We start from the raw sequence: 19,761 nt of genomic DNA, 5'->3' as shown, positions 1-19,761 counted from the left end.
TCTTTCTCATATCTAAATGAAATCTCTGACACAGCAATTTAAACTCATTTCCTTTAGTCTGAGCCGTGTTTTAAAATGTCCATCTGCACCTGAAGACTACTGAACACCGAGCCACCATAACAGGAGAGAAAAGCATGGAGTTCAGAGTCTGAGGACCTAAGTTTGAATCCCATTCTGAAACCTGTTCACGGTGACCTTTGGCAGCTGGCTCAAGATTCCTGAGTCTCAATTTTCTCAATTTTTCTTGATCACCCAGACCGCCTCATACAGCTGGTGTGGATATTAAATTAGATAATATACATTGCATTGATTTGTACATCAGTCATTATTCTTACTGACCACAAGCTGGTGGTGATAATAATTGAGTTGTGGCTCCTTCTGCTGAGCTAAATCAGCAGAAATCTTGAGGATATCTTTCCCAGGTCAAACTACTGAGGAGAGGGCCTATGGATGCTTAATTCTGTCTACAATTCTCCCTTCAAGTTATTTATTGTGCACTTACTGCACGGTAGGCACTGGATGCTAAATGCTGGATATTCTAGATGCCAGATATGCAAAGCCATGCAAGACAGAGTCCATGGTGTCTGTAGTCTGAATGAAATAGAGACAGGTGAATCCCCAAGCACCATGCCATTGGTCAAGTTCAGTGAAACAGGTGGAAGGAGGGAGAACAGTGTATCATGAATATCCACTAAACCTTGGAATCATCCTTGACTTATCCATTTCTCTTACATCCCACGGCCCATCTCCCAGCAAATCATGTCAGCTCTACCCTCAAAATACATCACGAATATGACCATTTCTCAACCAAAATTTCCATTCTTTTTTTTTTTTTTTAAAGATTTTATTTACTTATTTGAGAGAGAGAGAGAATGAGAGATAGAGAGCACGAGAGGGAAGAGGGTCAGAGGAAGAAGCAGACTCCCTGCTGAGCAGGAAGCCCGATATGGGACTCGATCCCGGGACTCCAGGATCATGACCTGAGCCGAAGGCAGTCGCTTAACCGACTGAGCCACCCAGGCGCCCTCCACTCCCTATTCTGCCCCCATGAACTCCAGGCCCCACTTGCCCCTGCTCGCCTTTCGCAAACTAACCGACCCCCAAACGAGCCTCTTCTGCTCGGCCCTTGGAAGCTGTGTTCTTCGCCACCCAAGCCCGTGGCCATCTGCCTCTTGCAGGCTCTGTGACCTGGCTGCGTCCAGGGCACCTTTGTCACGGGGACCACTGCCCCTGTCGGGCTGCTCCTCCTGCCCACGGACCCCGGTCCCCTGCCCCAGGGCTGCCTCCACGCGCCCGTCCTGCTGCTGTGGTCTGCGGTGTTCTCCCAGAATCCCCCCGCCCCTCCCACCCCACCTCCCCACCCACCCCACTGCCACTTCCACACCCCGCCAAAGCACAGCCTTGACCCGATTTCAAGCCCCCTTTCACAAAACCTCAGAAGGCTCCCTGCTGGTCACCAATTTCAGGGCCATTCGTTCCATCTGCGAAAGTACATCTCAAAATCTGTTTGGGGAGCAGCTCATCCAAGGAAGAATCTTCACGAATGATCTGAAGGGCAAATACTTTTGATTGAATGTAATAATGTTCTGCTACAGGTTGGGTGAGCTCTCCTTCTGGTCTCTCCTCACAGCGTGCTGACCCCATGCGGGCCTTTTTAGGAAGTGGCACAAAAGAAGGCCTGTGCATCCTTTGGAGAGCGTGTCTCAGGGCACAGCAGCTGAGCTCTGTGGGCTACCCCCTGCCCCTGATACGGGGAGGCACAAACTGTCTTCATATTTGAAATGGTGGTGACAGGGTTTTGTCTGGATGTCAGGAAGGCAGGCTGCTGTGGAGGCCTCCCAGTGAGTGCCCCGAGGGGCCCAAGTGGTTCCAGGAAAGAATACTCTAAAGGGAAAGTGGTCCCCATGGGACACCAACATGACAGAAGACAAGTCTTGGATGTGTTTGTTTGTTTATGTTGAAAGTAGGCTCCACGCCCATCGTGGGGCTTGAACTCATGACCCCGAGGATCAGGAGTCGCGTGGTCTACCGACAGAGCCAGCCAGGCACCCCAGGGGACAAGTCCTTGGGAACAGAGTGGCTTGACGGTGATTAAGGGCCCGAGCGCCAGAGTGACAGGAGTCCTGACTGGGGGATCCTGACTCTCTTGCGTACTGACCACTGACCGCCGAGCCTCCAGCCTCCCTGCGGTGCAGGAAACAGGACTAATAACAGCCATGATCTGTGAAATGGGGGGCAGTGGGCATTGGATGAGAACATACCTACTAAGCACCGAGCACAGTGCCCAGCATGTGCAACTCAGCACAACCAGATCTTGCTTTCCCTGTGACACGGAAGGTACCATGCTCAGAACTCATCAAAAAAGTGGCCTCTTGCTGTGGCTGAGCTCTGCTTGGCTGCAGGCTTCCTCTGGGGCCAAGGGCAGGGGAGAGATGTTGGGGTTCACGGAGACGCAGAGCCTGGCCGGGCTTTCGGTGCTCCCTCTGCACGCAGGAGGGGCCGGCCCGAGGCGATGCTTGAGGTTCTCCGTGGCTCTGACACTCTGTGGGCCCAAAGGCCAGGCTGAAGTCCGGCCATGCCGTCCATCACGTTTGACACGCTTCGTGAGCTCTTCCTCAGTGGCCGGGCTGCCCTGGAGATTCAGTGGTGCATGAGACCCGGCTCCTCTCAAGGAGCTCACTGGCTGGCGGGGGACACGGTGAGCCAGATCACCACGATGCCATGTGGTTAGTATTAGAACAGGGAGACGAGCACTGGGCTGCGAGGAGGCTGTACGTCCTCGGCGGGATGCCAGGGCTGGGAGGAAATGGTGTCACAAGGGAACAGTTCCTGGCAGGAGCCGCAATATTTATCAAAGTGGGTTTTAATAGGAATGGGATAATTCCAGCCATTTTAACAGATTCTAGTCATTCCCTAATCGGTGCCACAAACTCACTTTGCCCCACGTTCAATTACCTCTCCTTTGGAAACATGCTTCGCTAACACCAGATCTAAATAAATCCTGAGTAATGCAAACACCACACAAGTGAAATGTAACTGGAAACCGCTGTTTGGGATGAAACCCCAGCATCGGCCCGAAATGTGTGTTCATTTCTTACCGGGGCTTGTGCGAACGCTGTGCAGACACTCATGGAAAGTTGGCCTGTTTTTCAGTAATGCTGGGTGGAGTCTGTCCTGGGACTTAAATCTCCACATGAATTAAGACATATTTGTGGGGCACCTGGGTGGCTCAGTTGGTTAAGCGACAGCCTTCGGCTCAGGTCATGATCCCAGGGTCCTGGGATCGAGCCCCGCATCGGGCTCCCTGCTTGGCCAGAAGCCTGCTTCTCTCTCTCCCACTCCCCCTGCTGTGTTCCCTCTCACGCTGTCTCTCTTTCTCTCTCTCTGTCAAATAAATAAAATTCTTAAAAAAAAAAAAAAAAGACATATTTGTGCCTTCTGCCAAATGCGGGGGAGAAAACAACCACCTTCTACAAGCACTTTGGGCTACTTGTTCATTGCATGCTTCCAAGATATTCTCTGAGGAATATTAATAAGTTTTAGACAAAAAAAAAGTTTCTCTGACCAATACATTTAGGAAGCATAGTTTCAAGAAAGATAGTTTCAAGAAAGATAAAGAGGTTTCATCACTTAGACCTACTCAGAGCATTTCGTGTGCTTCTCTAGGAGGAGAAAACAGAACATGAAGTTTCCCACATTGTTGACCACAGGATCTTTGCTTCATGGTGCATCTCTGGGGAAGTGCAATCTCCGAAGATATTTTGGGAAATGCTGACTTGCAGGTATGTTGCATTTCAGCATTCCTGCTCGCGACTCTAAAGAAATGGATCCCTCCTCTTTGCAAAGCAGAACTCTGAAGCTCAAAAGAGGAAACAGAGACCATTTGAGAAACTACCTGAACCTCCCAAATGACTGTGGAAACAAACAGAGACTGAGCTCAGAGAAGTCCACGTCAGTACCAGAAACCAGTAGGGTTGACATACGCAGACTCCCAGCCTGAGAAAAATCTGGGAGTGCATGGTTTGGGCAAGACTGGACTGAGGGAAGAGCAGACCCGGCACAGGCCCCTGAGCCCGAAGAGAAAGGCCACGTGCGGTGTGTGTGGAAGGCCCCCAGTAAGGCCAACATCCGAGCTTCGAGCTACAGTGGCTTGAGATTAATGCGGAATGGGGGTACATCATGAGGGAGAGCCAGGCTTGAACCCACACATCCCAGAAGGCAGCATGGCGGCCACATGTCAGTGCATCCTATCAGGGCCGTATGTGACTTCAGTCATCTCTTGCCCCCACCTCTGTCCTCGGGTGCAGACAAACGGACCCTTGGTCAGGTAACAGAAAAGGGAAGCAGTCCTCTTCTGCCCTTGCCGGGGCCTCACAGATCCTACTGGAACCCACAAGGTCAGTGATGGAACCAGCCCCAAGCCCCAACAACGGACCATCACACGGCGGCCTCTGGAAGGCAAGCCACGTGGGAAAATCACAAGCACGTGAAAAAGAGGAGACCGAGTGAAGGTAACACAGCAGATGCTCCCACTAAAGAAAAAGAGTTTCTTTATTTAAAAAAAAAAAAAAAAAAGGAGAGGAAAAGTGCCCAAACTCAACGACACAGCATGACACGAGAAGACATCATATTATCGAAAAGAGCACACAGCTTTAATTCAGCAAAGCACTGAGTTCCCATGAAACGGACCATTGCAGAGTTTTAAACAATTAAACGGGAAGCATACCCAGAAGATTCAGACTGAGAAACTCCCCGAAGAATTTGGAAGAAAAGGTTTTTAACCAACGTAGGCGGGAAATCGGTATGACTGCAGGTGTGAGCGGAGCGGGCAGAGCAGCAGGGCAAGCTGGAAACATCTAGATGAGCTTCCCCATGGAGAAGAAAGACCCGAGTGTGCAAGCCGCGATGGCCCACCCAGCACCAATTAAGAGGAATGAAAACAGACCTACCCTGGGCGCCATCTGAGTGAAAGTCTTAAATTCCAGGGATGAACTCAAAACAACCTACAAATGTCACAGCGGGAGAAAGGAGAAGCAGGCTGCCCAGAAAAGAAAAACAAAAGCCCAGAGACTCGGGCCTCTCGGAGAGGGAGCACCGCGACCCAGGAGCTTCCGGGGCAGCCACGGGGGAGCCACAGGGGACAGCGTGGACGGCGGAGGACTTGTGAGTGATGCGCCCACTGACTCTTCTTGCAAGAGACTGAAGGCTCACCCTGGCAGTGGGGAGCACAGAACACGGCGGAGGGAATGCGGTCTAGAGGAAATGACGGTGAACCAGCGGGGCTGACCAAGTCTGGGTGACCGACTTCTCAAAACACAGATGACGTAAGACAAGGACCACGTATCTGAACTCTGCGTTCTGCATCTAAAGCCCCGGGTTACCTCCACGCCTATCAGCACAGGTGAGGGGAGGCAGCCTCGTGCACCCTTAGGCCCGGGGCCTCCGGAGTCGATCTGGGGCCCGACCCCCACCAGCCGTGCACGCGGCCTTCACCTGCTTTTGCAGCTTCCCACGTCCCCCCTCCATCTGCACGGCATGGCCCTGGGTCAGGCACCACGCTTTCTCCCTGCATGAGTCTCCTCTGGGCCCCCGGCCTTCGGGCCCATGCCCGCTTCTCCTCCCACTTGACTCCAGCATGCAGACTGATCTTTAAGAACCTTCAGTGGCCTTCAGTGACGCTCTGTGGAATGGAGAGCAGGGTCTACACTCCCAGCCTGGCCATTGCCCTCGCCAGCCGCAGTGAGCCACCTGTGCAGGCCAGCACCCCTCCCACGGCAGCGAGCAGAGCACTGTGGTGGGAGCATCAGGAAGGCCTGGTCTCGCAGCACCAGCCATCCCGCTTGTGGCTGGGAACCAGGCTAATGACAGCATACGTGAGTCCTCTGGTGTCTCCTCTGTGTGACAGGCGGCACTTCCTTAGGGTTCTTATAAAAATTAAACAGCTTAATGCACACAGAGACTGTTCCTAGAGCCTAGCAGGTGGCAAGCAGTCGCCTACGGAGCTGTGGTCATTATTCAAAGCCCAGGCCCTCACCCACGCTAGCCCTGTGCCTGCAAAGCATTTTTCAATTAGGACATTCCTATGTCTCCTTCATGTCTGCATTTCAGCTCGGGTGTTACTCTCTCCTTGCCTGTGGGGCTTTCAACGAGGGTTGGCCACAGCGAGGAGGAGAGAGAAGCCGACCCTGACGCTCCCAGCAGATGGGCTCTCCCCCCTCCACCTGCCTCCCTACCTGTGCCCCTCTGATGACCCGTGACCCCAGACTCTGCCGGGACCTGCACGCCTGCCTGTCTCCTCCACTGGACTGCGAGCTACGAGGCAGGACCTGTGCCAGACGAGCCAGCCCTGGGGTCCCCAGGGCCTCGCAAAGTGCCCGGCCCACAGGTGGACCTCGAGCACCTTCACTGAAGGAGACAGAAAGGCGGCTTTGCCCTGCCCGGGAGCGAGGAGCCGGAAGACGTCAGCCGCCGATGCTCTGGCCTTACGGTCTGCCCAGGGGCATCAGACTGAGCGCCTGAGCGGGAGCCGGCACCTGCCGTGCTCGGATGTGTGTGTGCGCCTCGGGGCAGGACAGGGCGGCCGAGGGTCGAAGAGAGCAGGGATCCAGCCACTGCCTTGTGGGTCGGTGGCCTCAACTCAGACAAAGCAGCTTTTGGAGATTTTCAAACGAAGGCAAGACACACACACTGTGTTCCACAAGCAAACTGCAAGAAGCGTGGGGATGAGCTCGTGGCTGGGCTGGGCTGTCTGGCGATGGGACAGCGCTGGCCTGACCACAGCAGATTCTGGCCCAAACCCCCAAATCACCTCAGGCCTCTGGCACGCTGTGGCCAAGGCTTACTGACAGCCCAGCGGCAGAGTGAGGGAAAGCACCAGCCGCGGAGCCCCCTCCTGACCGCGCAGGCCGGAGGGACAGGCCGGATTGAGTCAGGCTCCCCTCTCCCGGGTCGGACCGTGGCTCTCCTGCGCGGACGCACGGCCCGTTCTCCAGGGATCCCCCCACAACCAATCCGGTCAGGGGATGGACCAAGCCGGTCAGAGCCCAGTTCCTGGAACAGAGGCCTGCGTGGAGGTGGCTTCTGGCTCAAGGCTGGACGTCCGTCTGAAATGCAGGTAGCAGGGTGGTGACGACTGGGTGGGGGCAATAAATACCATCTTCCCAATGTCAAAGTTCCCTGTGGACTCTGAACACACCTCACGAGACATAAACTGCAACCTGTTGCAGGTGACTTCTTCACCCACTTGCTCTGTTGACCACAGTGTGTCTGTTTCTTCAGACGAAGCAGCTACAGGATTTGAGGGGACAGTCTGTGGGACCCCACTCTTTCTTCCCGTCCCACCCAAACACTTAAAACGAAACCCACGTAGTACACGGTGCAGTTGAGGGGAACCGGGAAGGCCACCGTGTCGCAGATGGGGCTTGGGACACACCAGAGGGTGTGGTGGGGTCAGCGGGCCCCCAGCAGAGGTCTGAGCGCACGGCCAGCCGGCTCGGGGGGAGGCCCATGGGCCACATGCGGGTTGTCCAGGACTCCTTCCTGAGGCCCTTGTCGGCGGCTCCACAAAGTCTGCCTCTTTTCCCCTCTTGAGATGTCCAAGGTCGCCTGTGGATAGATTTTCAGCAACATGGGCGCTTAGGACTTCATCCTTTCTAACCACATTTATAATTAAGGCGAGCAGGGACAGCACTCCTCCAGAACATTCACGAGGCTCCATGCAAGTGTGTGTGGTGGTCGCTGTTCCAGTGCTCCCGTCCCCCGACCTTATCCTAGGGTGAGCATGCCAATGACCTCACTGCAGCCACCTCATCGAGGCCAGATGACTCTCTTCCCTCTTAAATGACTTCTGGGAAAGTAGACTGTACAAACGCCTCTGGAAATTCTGGCATGAAGTTCTTCCCCATATCCACCCCCGAGGTCAACCATTCTTCTGTCTCATTCCTTCTTTCTCTCCTTTCTTCCTTTCATCCGTCTGTCCATCTGCCCGTCCATCTGTCCAGTCTTCAGGAAATATATACTCTGAGCCAGGTCTGAGCTGAGCACTGGCGCGGGGGAATGAAGGCACCACGCCCTCGGTCCTGAGAGATCTCAATGGGAAGCACAGTGTCCCATGTGCTAAGAATGTAGTTATCAACCAAGGAACGGCGTAGCGTCAGCCACAGAGCAAGGCAGCATCAGCTGAGCATCCCGGAGGCAGGCTGCACTCATCACGTGTGGAGGCAGGCTTGTCTTCCAGAACCTTCACCTTTATAGAAGCACAACAATGAAAGACAACGACAAAACAAAACCAAACGCAAAAAAAAGATGTAATTTTTGAATTCAGTGCAAACCACTCAATCCAGTCGTCTGGAACAGGCTTCAGAAAATTCAGACTGGCTTCTTTTTTTTAAGAGAGAGAGAGAGTGCGAGCAGGGGGGAGGCACAGAAGGAGAGAGAATCCCAAGCAGATTCCCCACTGAGCATGGAGCCCAATGTGGGGCTTGATCTCGCGACCCTGCGATCATGACCTGAGCCAAGGCTTAACCGGCTGAGGCACCTGGATGCCCCCAGATGCACTTCTTTAAAACATCATTTTCTGTGATTATGAAAGTCACATAAACGCTGGGCAAACGCAGGAGCGAAGAGAGAAAAGTAAGGAGCGCTCTGCTCCACAGGAGTCACATTGGGTAACATTGTATGTACAACTGATCCATGCATGGATACACTACTCAGTTACAACAAAGGTAAACTTGGGATCATGATGTTTCTGTTGTATAACCTGCTCTTCTTTTTCACACTTCCTAGCGCGGTGCTTCATTCTGAAGTAACCTTTGAAAGCACGCCTAGTTTGTGATCATCAGGTGTCCCATCAAACAGATGCTCCATGCTGTTTTGAACCAACTCTGTCACTGAAATTTACACGAATTCAATGCTTTTACAATTATATATAACGCTTAAACATGTAATAGGCATCTCTGATAATTCCCTGGAATAAATTCCTACCAGTGCAATTCCTGTATGCTGGGGAATGCACATTTTAAAGCATTTGGTAACACTGCCAAATGAGTCCACAGAAAGGTCTGTACTGATTTATAATATTCTGACCAGCAGTACATCAAAGTGTCTGTTTTTCTGAACCTTACCAATGCTGTGTATTTAGTCTTTTTTGATTTTTACCATTTGATAGGTAGGAGAAGACCATATCAAATTATTTTAATTTGCAGTTCTAACAGGGAACTAACATTTTCCCATCTGCTTAGTGTGTGTATGTATTTATATTTATACATGTTTTTAATACCCTGTTCATATCCTCTGCTCATTTCTCCCAACTGAGTTAAAAATCTGCCTTTTGGTAACTTTCCTCTTTTGGTCCAAATTGTGCCTTCTGGAACTATCCTAAGTAAGATTAATTCCTCCCTCCTATGACACCCCCTCAAATACCTCAAGACAGAAATCATGTCTTACTTTCTCCAAGACAAACACCCCCGGCTCCTTCAACCCTTTCTCACTTGGCACAGTTACAAGGTGGTCACTGAAGGCTTCATGCTAAGTCCTGCTGCCCCATCACCCTGTCCACACAAACACTCATGGGGACAGACCTCACGCGACTCCAGGAGAGCCTGCCCGGGGTCACCTGTGCAGGCTCTGGGTGTAGTCAACAGCCTGCACCCTGGGCCTCAGACTCATCTCTTCTGCTCATCCACCAGGATCCCGAGTTAGACTCATGACAATCATGGCATTTCTCATGACACTGTAGGCCTGCAGCCCAAATAAAGTGGTCAGAAGGAGAGTACTTGGAGGCCAGAAACAGGATGAGGAATTTGCCTGGTATAATGAGAATGACTAATGACTTCAGAAGAGGAAGACATTAAGAAAGGGATGGGCTCTTGGAACCAGGGTCCCAAGAGCTGGATTTGGTGGTACCCACCTGCCCTGGGACGAGCCTCCTCCTCCAGGAAGCTCTCCTGACCCTGGGGTCACTTGGGGTGCGGGGTCCCACGCCCTGTCCCCAGGGCTGGTTGTTTCACCACACTCTCCACTCTCCTGTGGTCGTCTGTGTTCGTGCTGGCCCCCAGCCATATGTCTCTGTGCTCCCTGAGGGACGGGCCCACGTCTGGCGCTGGAGAGCCTTGCTCAACAATGGGCACACATCCGGCCATCACGTGTGCTCCGTGAGCTGAGCGGCTGTGGGAAGGTGGATGTCCACACCTTCCAATACAAATCTGGTCTCACAAGGACCTCAGAGGCTCACAGGTTCCCTGGACAACAGACACGAGCGTCCGCGTCAGAGACCAGGTAACCCCACGGCATGACTGGATCACATCTGGGGAATCCATCAGCTTCCGAGGGCTCTCCCACAGTAGCTGGGGCTGACCAATTCTAGAGCACCATCAGGACTGTTTCTAGATCTCAGAGCTGAGGTCCAGGCTCTGAACACTGTGAAGGCTGTGCTGCTTTATGAGTTCTTGTCTCGAGTCTAGCCAGGGGCCTCGGGCAAGCAGCATCACGACAATTTTGTGCATTATGGTTTAAGTAGGTAAAAAAATTTATAAATAAAAAATACATAAACTAAGAAATATATACACTTACATGTATATATGTCAAGCTGATATATGTATACATACAGCCAACATTAAGCGCTGAAAACTCCTGGAAACATTAAACTTCGCGCCATGAACTGTTTACCTCAGCTGCTATTACCTGACACATCACATCTGGATTTCAACACAGATTTACAAGGTATGCTAAAAGGCAAGAAAAAAACACAGCCTAAGGAGACAAAGTAAGCAACATTACCAGACTCAGATATGACACAGACCTTGAGATTACTAGACAGGGAATTTAAAATAACTATAATTAATATGTTAAGAGCTCTAGTGGGAGAACAGACAATAGCAAAAACAGGTAATGCAAGCAGAGGGATGGAAACTCCAGGAGGAAAGCAGAAGGAAATGCTAGAAATAACAAACATTGTCGAAATGAGGACTGCCTTTGATAGATCGTCAGTAGATTGGACATTGCCAAGGAAAGACTCAGTGAGCTTGAAGACATGTTGATTGAAACTCCCAAAACTAAAATGCAAAGTGAAAAAAAAGAGTGAAAAAAATCCAGAACACAATACCCCCAACTCATAGTACAATTTCAAATGATACAATGCATGTGCAATCGCAATACCAAAGAGAGAAGAAAGAGAATAGAACCAAAGGAATATGTGAAAAACAATGTCTGAGAATTTTTCAAAATTAATGACACCAAACCACAGACACAGGAAGCTCAGACATGACCAAGCAGTATAAATAACCAAAAAGCAAACCAAAATGAACTATTGAGGCATGTCATTGAACTACTGAGGTTTTTTTCCAGAAAACCAAAGACAAAAAAAGTCTTGAAAGAAGGCAGGAAATTAAAAAAAAAAAAAGTTCCACACCATCTGTAAAAACACAAGGATAAGAGGTCTGTGGACTTCCCATCAGAAACCATGGAAACAAGAAGAGAGAATATTCATTCATTCATTCATTCATTCATTCATCAGCAGGCTCCACGCCCAGCATGGAGCCCAATGTGGAACTCAAACTCACAACTGTGAAATCGAGACCTGAGCTAAGATCAAGAGTCAGATACTTAACCAACTGAGCCATCCAGGCACCCCAAGAAGAGAGAATATTTAAAATGTTGGAGGAAAATAAGCATCAACCTAAAATCCTATGTCCAGTAAAATTATCCTTCAAGAGTGAAGGAGAAATAATGACTTTCTGTGAAAAACAAAAATAGAATTCATCGCCAGCAGAGCTGTCCTGCAAGAAATGTCAAAACAGGTTTTTCAGGAAGAAAGAAACTATGTGGGTTAGAAACACGGATCCATATAAAGGAAAAATGTCAGAGAAAGAATAAATTCAGGTAAAATAAACTTTTCTATTTTTATTATTCTTAATTGAGCTAATATATTTCCGTGTGTTCCGAGCAATAATGGTAACATTATGTGTAGGGTGATGAGGCCCATGACCGCGTGGGAGCAGAGCCGCAGGTGATGGAGGGAGGGAGAAGGAAAGACGGGTGACAGAATCCTTGCACTACCCACAAAGTGGTACAACAGTACTTGAAAGTGGATTTACATTAGTTGTAAATGTATATTTCACACTTAGGGCAAACAATAAACATAAATATATTTTTAAAGATTTTATTTATTTTAAAGAGAGAGAGGGCGAGCAGGGGGAGGGGCAGATGGAGAGAGAGAATCTCTAGCAGACTCCCTGCTGAGCACGGAGCCTGACGTGGGGCTTGGATTTCGCGACCTTGAGATCACGACCTGAGCTGAAATCAAGAGTCGAATGCTCAACCAACTGAGCCACCCAGGTCCCCCAATAAATATATTTTTAAAGAAACCCATAATTGATATGCTAAGATAGGAGAGAATATGAAATCCTAATCAGAGAAGGCAGCGAGGGGAAAAAGAAAAGAACAAATACAATGAATAGAAAAGATGCTAGGCATTAATCAAAGTGTATCAATAATCACACTAAATGTGAATGGTTTAAACACACAAATTAAAAGGCAGATTGTCAGAGTGGGTAAAAACACTAGACCCCACGACATACTGTCTACAAGAAACTCACTGTAAATACAATGACACAGTTAGGCTAGGAGCAGAAGGATGGAGAAAAACATACCATGCTAATACTAATCCAAACAATGCTGGAGTGGCTGTATTATTTTCAGACAAAGTAGAATTCAGAGCAAGGAAACTTATTAGGGATAAGGAAGGCATTACATAACGACAAAGGGGTCAATTCTCCAAGAAGACACAAAAACCCTCAATGTGTATGAACCAAACAACAGAGCATCAAGAGATGGGAGGCAAACAAGGGCAAAACTACCAGAAGAAGGCGGCAAATCCTGTCTCTGTTATGGTTGGAGACTTCAACGCCCCACCCTCAGGGACTGATACGTTGAACAGGTAAATAATAAGGACACAGTTGTCCTTAACAGCGTTATCAATCAACCTGATCTTATGGACACTTAAATAAATGCTCAACAGCATATATTCTTTGGCTTAAGAGACAGATTGAGCTATAATTCACACACATAGACTGTGCCGTCGTCAAGTGTACAGTTCAGTGGTTTTTCAGACTGTGGAGTTGTGCGACCAGCACCGCTATCTGATTTCAGAACATCTGTGTCACCTTGAAAAGAAACGCTGTACCCACAGTCATCCCCGGCACCCGGAAACCACAAATCTACTTTCTGTAGGGAAGGATTTGCCTTGTCTGGATACTGCACATAAATGGAATCAGATCACATGCTGCCTGCGTGTCTGCCTTCTTTGGCCTAGCATGACGTTTTTCAGGGTCACCAATATGGTAGCATGGATCCTTGATTGGCTGGATAACATTTCGTTGTACAGATACTCCACGTTTTATTTATCCATTCATCAGCTGATGCACACATTCAGCTGCTTCCACAGTCTGGCCACTAACGGGGCTGTGAACGTTCACATGCATGTTTCTCTGCAGACAAATGCTTTGGGTTCACCTGAGCGCACCCTGGAGTGGGACTCCTCCATCATAGGGCAGCTCTACGTTCAACACCGTGAGGACCGTCCAACCGGTTTCCCAACCAGCTCACCATTTTACATTCCCACCAGTGCTGCTGAGGGTTGCCAGGGGCTCCACATCCTCACCAGCACCTGCGGCTGTCCGTCTGTCTGTCTGAACCATCCCAGTGAGTGTCGGAGGTACCATCTGAAATGCCACCATGGTTTCACCCAGGGCTCTGGGTGACAGAACTCAGAAATGGCTGAGGCTCCCACCACCCTTGCAGGATTGCTCTTTGCAGAAACCTTTGCCTCAAGAAGCAGGAGTTTTTCCAGTTACAAAGATTATTATGTTCTAAGCACAAAGAAAAATAAGAATATCTTACTGCCTCTTTCCATAGGATTACATCCCTAGCGGGAAAGCAGTATTAGGTGAGAAGAGTGCCTGACTCCCTTGGGATGAATATGTGGCCTCACTTACCTGCTGGGGGCCACGCCTTGATGTACCCCGTGCAGTGGACCACAGCATACTGGGCCTCCCCTTCTTTCACGGGACCAAGGCCGTTCCTAAAGAAAGAGCGTTTGTGAGATGGCTCTCAGCCCCTGGTGGGAAGGCAAGGTCACCGATGGGTCCTCTGTGATCTAAGCTCCTGGGGTTGCACCTGCCTTGTGAGTTTCAATGTTGCCTTCCCCCCAGCCTGCTTTCCCTCCTGCAAAGCTGCACCCAGCTCCCCTCCCTGCTCAGCCCTGCAGCCCCAGCCCAGATGTGCGCACCACACGCCCCTCCCTGCACTCGGTCCCTCTTCAGGTCCCGCCACCCCCTAGCTCAGTGCACTTAGGCTTTCCAGCAGCATGGCCCCAAACACACGTCAGAAAAGCCTACTGACCTGAACCTTTTCCTCATGGTGGTTATTCTGTTTAGAGGGAGGTGATCCAAAGGAGCGTTTCCACACCTGAGATTCGAGAAATCATTACAATGAAAAACGCCCAAGTTTATGAAGGCTGGAGTGTTGCAGTCAGAAAGGTGGGTCTGATCTGATGCTCACCCAACTGACCCAAGTGAGCCCAACAGCCGGTTCCCTTCCAAAGTGTCGAAGTGGGCTTGCGTGCCCTGGGACATGGACTGTCCCTGAAGGCCAGGGCAGTGAGACCCACTGGGCAATGCTCGGGGCCCAGCCCGGAGGGTGGAGACACAGAAAGACTCCAGGGGATCTTGGCCACGCTCCAAGCTGGAGACTCATGTCTGTGGCACTGGGTGGCTTTCGGGAAAGCAGGGAAGTGGGGGAGGACCGTGGTAGCGTCTCTTCACGCCTCAGCAGAGACAGCAACTCAAAACACATGGTACCCACTGGTGACAAGGAACATCTTCTCGGGCTTGGGCTGCAGTCGTGGGACCCTCCCTCCCACCTGCTGGGGAGTAACACGGCCACCATGGCCACTGACGGCAAAGGGCAGAGTGGGGACAGAGGGCAGAGCGGCCTTTCCAAAGGTCCTTCCAGGGAGGCCAGGCCGCTCTGGGGGGCCTGTCCCGCCTCTCTCCGCCATGGCCCCCCAGGCTCTGAACAGCATGGTCTACACCGTGGCCAGAGCTGGTAGCCACTTGGTCTACCCCGCCTCACGTGGGCTCCCCGCTCCCAACTCCACGACAGCTAACGCTCTGGATGTCTTCCTACTCAACACGGCCAAGGTAAGGGTCCAACTGTCCTCTGAACCCTGGGACCGCTGCCGGCACATGCGTGTCCCCCCAGCAGGGCCAATCCAGGACCCCGCCACCTGGGCGAGCTTGCCTGGCTTTCAGCATCTTCCTAAAACTAACCCACTTTATTTGGAGGGCAAGGTCATGCGCTCGGCAGACGGCAGGGCCACCCACCTCACAGGTGAATCCGGGTTGTGTGGCGCCACCTGGACGGTGCCCCCCAGGAACCCCCAAGGCAGGGAGGGGCCTGCCTGAGTCGTCGTGATGGGGCAGTGCTCACGGCACGGAGGCTACTTGCAGACGCTCCCAGGGAGGGCATTCATGGGGGGACGGCTTGGGGCTGCTGGGATGGGTGTGCTCTGCTGACCAAGGCACCCGTGTGTTGTGCCAATGGCCTCCCATCTTATTCAGAGTAAAAGCTGATGTCTTATGACTACCTGACATCCCAACCTTACTGACGACCATTCCCCTCCCCACGCCCTGTTCACTCTGCTCCGCGAGAGTAGCCTTCTGGTTCCCTGAGCATGACGAGAACATCCTTTTGCCTCAGGGCCTTTGCACTTGCTGTTCCCTCTGCCTGGTGTTTTCTTTCCCCAGATAGTCCCAGGTCTCCACTCTAAATGTCACCGTATCAAGGGGAGCTCCCCTCCCCTACCTACAAACTAACACATAAACCAGTAACTCCTACTCCTTCCTACTTCTTCTTCCATTTGTTTCATTTTCCTCAACAGCACTGACCACCATCGGGCATTTCAAGTATCTATGTGGTACTTTCATCTCCCTGACTGAAGTGATGCTCTAGATGCTTGGAGGTTTTGTTTGCTTTATTCCGCGCTGAGCCCTGGCATCTTGACAACCACCTAATGCAGGCAGGCCAGCAATATAAATGTGTCTGATAACTGAATGAATGAATGAGAACCATTGCCTCGTTTTAGAGCCTCCAGAGCCCCACACACCAGGCAGACTCCCTGTCAGGCACCTCCCGCCTGCTCCCAACAGGGCCTCGGGGTATAGGACGGTCTCAGCTGGATGTGAAGTCTCAAAAGCCCTGTTCTTTCCTCTTCAGGGACAGAAACCTCTCTAATTACCCCCAGGGTCAGTCACTCCTGCACGTCCTCAGCAGCCATGTGCTAGCCACACTCTGCTGCAGGTCATGGGGGCTCAGGGAGGCTAACTCAAACCTCCTACCCTTGGGGCACTCGCAGAACCGAGATATTTACACCAAGAACATCAATCGACAATATCAAACTTAAATTCTAATTAAAATGTACGATTTGGCACAGGAAACATAAAACTATGAAATCGACCGATCTTACATAAACTATGTTGAGAAATGCAGAGCCTGGAGGGCTTGAAGAACCGGTAGAAAGTTGAGACCTAGGGGACAGGGGAAGCCAACCCGGGAGTGGGCAGAACGCGGCGGGAAGTCAGGCCGAGGGACGAGAGCCCTCCCAGACGGACCGCAGGGGCTGCAGGCTCGTAGGCCACAGCCGGGACCCCGATGTGGGGCAGCAGCAGAGCCCATGGCAGGACAGAAGGAGCGGACCACCCACAGCCACGGCCCCCCGGCACCCCACACACCTCATCCTGCAGATGAAGGACCTCCGCGAGCCCATGCACATCCTCATGGAAGACTGCTGCCCTTCTTTCTTGACTGTCCCCGTCTTCAGGTCCAGGATCCGGCCTAAGTGAGAGAGGGACACAGGTGTAAGCCTCTGCCTTCGGTGGGGGTGCGGGGCGGGGTTGCGGGGGGAGAGCTTTCTCCAAAGGCTCTCTGCAGAGGAGGACAGACAGGGCTGTGCAAATTGTTTCTTGGATCCCCAGCATTCTGTCTGGGAACACGCGGAGACACAAAATCCATATGGTTCTAAATGCCCCATCTTCTTCGGAGGGCTGTCTACACCTGCTGTTCCCGCTCCTTCGGATGCCACCGTCTGGAGCCATCCCAAGTCGGTTTCTCCCCATCACGTCATGGAGACAGCATTTGCCGAAGTCGCCAGAAACTTCCTTGCTGCTGATCCCAACACCCAATTCCCTTGGTCTCCGCTCCTCTCCTCTCTCCCCTCACCCCCCTGGCGACCTCAGCTGGGCCACTGTCTCTCCTCCCCCTGGGCACCCCGACCAAATTTACCCACTCCAGGGACGGCGGCCTGGATGACGCTGATAATCCCGTGCGCACGCCTCCAGCACCACCCCTCCATCCCCTCGGCCCCAGACCACCACCAGCTCCTCCCCGACGTCAGCAAATGCATCGCCATCCACACGGAAGTCAAGCTCAGAAGGCCAGACGCCCTGTGGGAGTCCTTCCCTCCGTCACCCCCCGCACGCCCACCGGTCTGTCCATCTCCTCCGCCTGCCTGCCATCCCTCAACGGAGACTCACGGGCTCCCAGCCTCCAGCCTCCTGCCAGGACGCCTCGCACACGGCCACCAGCTGTGTCCACAGCACGCACCTGACTGCCCACCTACGGGAGCTCCTCACAGCGTGCTTTGGAACTCAGCCCTGTCCCGCCTGGGCCTTGGCCCCACAGCCTGCCCTCTGGCAGCCTACAGAAGTCTCCACCTACAACACAGAACAGCCACGGCTTCATCACGCGTGTGACCCAGGCACTCAGCCTTGCTGGCCCATGGTGGCTTTGTTTGTTTTTTCTTTTTCTGCAAAATGGAGGCATCAGGTCTCGTGCTCAGGATTGCGGTGATGGTGTGTGATCTGCACACACGAGGAATGCGGTTAGTGTGAGGTTCCTGGCAGACTCAAACAAATGACCACAGGCGCCTGGGTGGCTCAGTCGGTTAAGCGACTGCCTCTGGCTCAGGTCATGATCCTGGAGTCCCGGGATCGAGTCCCGCATCGGGCTCCCTGCTCAGCGGGGAGTCTGCTTCTCCCTCTGATCCTCTTCCCTCTCGTGCTCTCATTCTCTCTCTCTCAAATAAATAAAATCTTTAAAAAAAAACAAAACAAAACAAAAACCAAAAAAACAAATGATCACATCACACTCCTTGAAAACCTTCCATGCTCCCCACTACGGATTCTCAATAAACTCCAAGTCCTTCCGCCCACCGTGAAGGGCCCCCCCCCCCCCCCCAGATCTGGCCTCTGGGGCTGCACCTGCTGCACCCTGCCTGCCCCTCCCCCCGCTGCTCCAATCCCGCCCGGCTCAGCCAGCTCCCTGTCCCTACCCGCCCCCTTGTGCTGCTCTGCCTCCTGAGGCTCTGGGCCTTCCCAGTAGCTCCCCCTTCCCTTCGCCCACCTCCTGCTTATTGTCCCAACTTACCCCTGTATTTATTAAATGCACAGTTAATCAGGCAGAGGACATGAGAGTCTAGCGGGTGAACAGACAGCAAAACCCAAAGAACAGAATGGGGGTGGGGTGGGGGAGGGAAGCAGGGACGCTGTCAGGTGGGGATAAATGCTCTAAACAAAAATATCGCAGAGTAGGAATAAAAACACGACCAGAGACCCACCCCTCTGCAACAGACCACTCAGTGGGTTCCCATCACTTGAAATCACAAGGGCCTTGAGGAAGACCCCCGCGAGGCCAGGGTCTCACTGCGCCAGGGGGGAGAAGGCGTGCAGGGCGGCGGGGGGGGGGGGCCCCGGTGCCTGGGGGGCCCTCTCCCTGGGCTGGAGCCGGTGCCTCACGGGCTGTCCCCCACTAGCACCCACAGCAGTAGCGGGCGCACGGCCACGCCCACGGCAGCCCGAACGTCTTCAGGCAGGACGCGCCCACCAGACTTGAGCCCCACGGAGAGGCCCACGCCCTGTCTGCCAAGGGCTGCCCGAGCGGGTGCCCCAGGCGGCGGCTGCCCCGGGGCTGACACCTGTCTGTCCACTCGCAGACAGCTGCTCCTTGCGGCTGTTTCCAGGGGAAACTGTCACTCGCTGTATCATCAACCAAGTGGCAAGTGGTTTCAGCTGTGAGGCAGGCCAGCCTGAGAGTCTGTCAAATTCCAAAGTGTGCTCTGAAAATAAACCACGGCTGCGTAACACATGAGCCGTGGAATATGAGGAAATGAGAAAACACATTTCCATGATCTGGAATGGACCCCGAGAGACGATGGCTGCCACGTTTGTTTCTCTGTGTGCTTCTCCAGTTTCCTCGGGCACAGGGAGCCCCCTTTCCGGGCTCCTTGGGGGAAAGCACGCTTAGCTTTATACGGCGGATGTGTTCCTGAAAGGTGGCCCTTGAAACTGGGTTTTTGACAAATCCGAAAGCAGCGGAGACGTACAGAGGCAAGTGGCCGCCCCCCAACACTGGGCAGTGAGTCCCGGGAAAGGGGACCGGGGATCACGCTCCGTCCCACCAGCAACGGGGCATCGGGCTTACTTGCAACAGGGCTCCCCTGCAGGGAAGGGGACACAGAGACGCGGCCGCTACGTGCTTTGCTTCCAGTCTTCTCTTCTGGCCCACAGAACCCTCAGGTCTGCTTAGAACCATGGGGCTGGGTTCCCAGGGCTGCTCCCAGCGGGTCCCTCAAAGCACAATCAGTCCAACTGCTTCCAGAGTCCAGCCTCATCCCCGGGGTCAGAGGACTCACTCTGCAATGCCGTCCCG

General features: G+C 52.5%; 1 protein-coding gene across 9 annotated transcripts in view; it reads right to left on the bottom strand.

The window, feature by feature from the left end:
• The window catches only part of ARNT2 (aryl hydrocarbon receptor nuclear translocator 2), a 190,423-nt gene that overhangs the window by 63,690 nt on the left and 106,972 nt on the right, over positions 1 to 19,761 (bottom strand). For all 9 annotated transcript variants that reach the window (XM_073882167.1, XM_073882161.1, XM_025893128.2 and 6 more), the window contains 3 exons: positions 16,788 to 16,890; positions 14,398 to 14,463; positions 13,992 to 14,077 (listed from right to left, as the gene is read on the bottom strand). In XM_073882167.1, coding sequence (XP_073738268.1) covers positions 13,992 to 14,077; positions 14,398 to 14,463; positions 16,788 to 16,890 — 255 coding nt within the window. The remainder of the gene's footprint in view (positions 1 to 13,991; positions 14,078 to 14,397; positions 14,464 to 16,787; positions 16,891 to 19,761) is intronic.

The sequence above is a fragment of the Callorhinus ursinus genome, unplaced genomic scaffold (assembly GCF_003265705.2).
Source record: "Callorhinus ursinus isolate GAN/ISIS: 27379988/994484 unplaced genomic scaffold, GSC_fseal_2.0 scaffold45, whole genome shotgun sequence".
Classification (NCBI taxonomy): Eukaryota; Metazoa; Chordata; class Mammalia; order Carnivora; family Otariidae; genus Callorhinus; species Callorhinus ursinus.
Note: the sequence above shows the minus strand (reverse complement) of the source record. Positions and strands in the feature narration are given on the sequence as shown.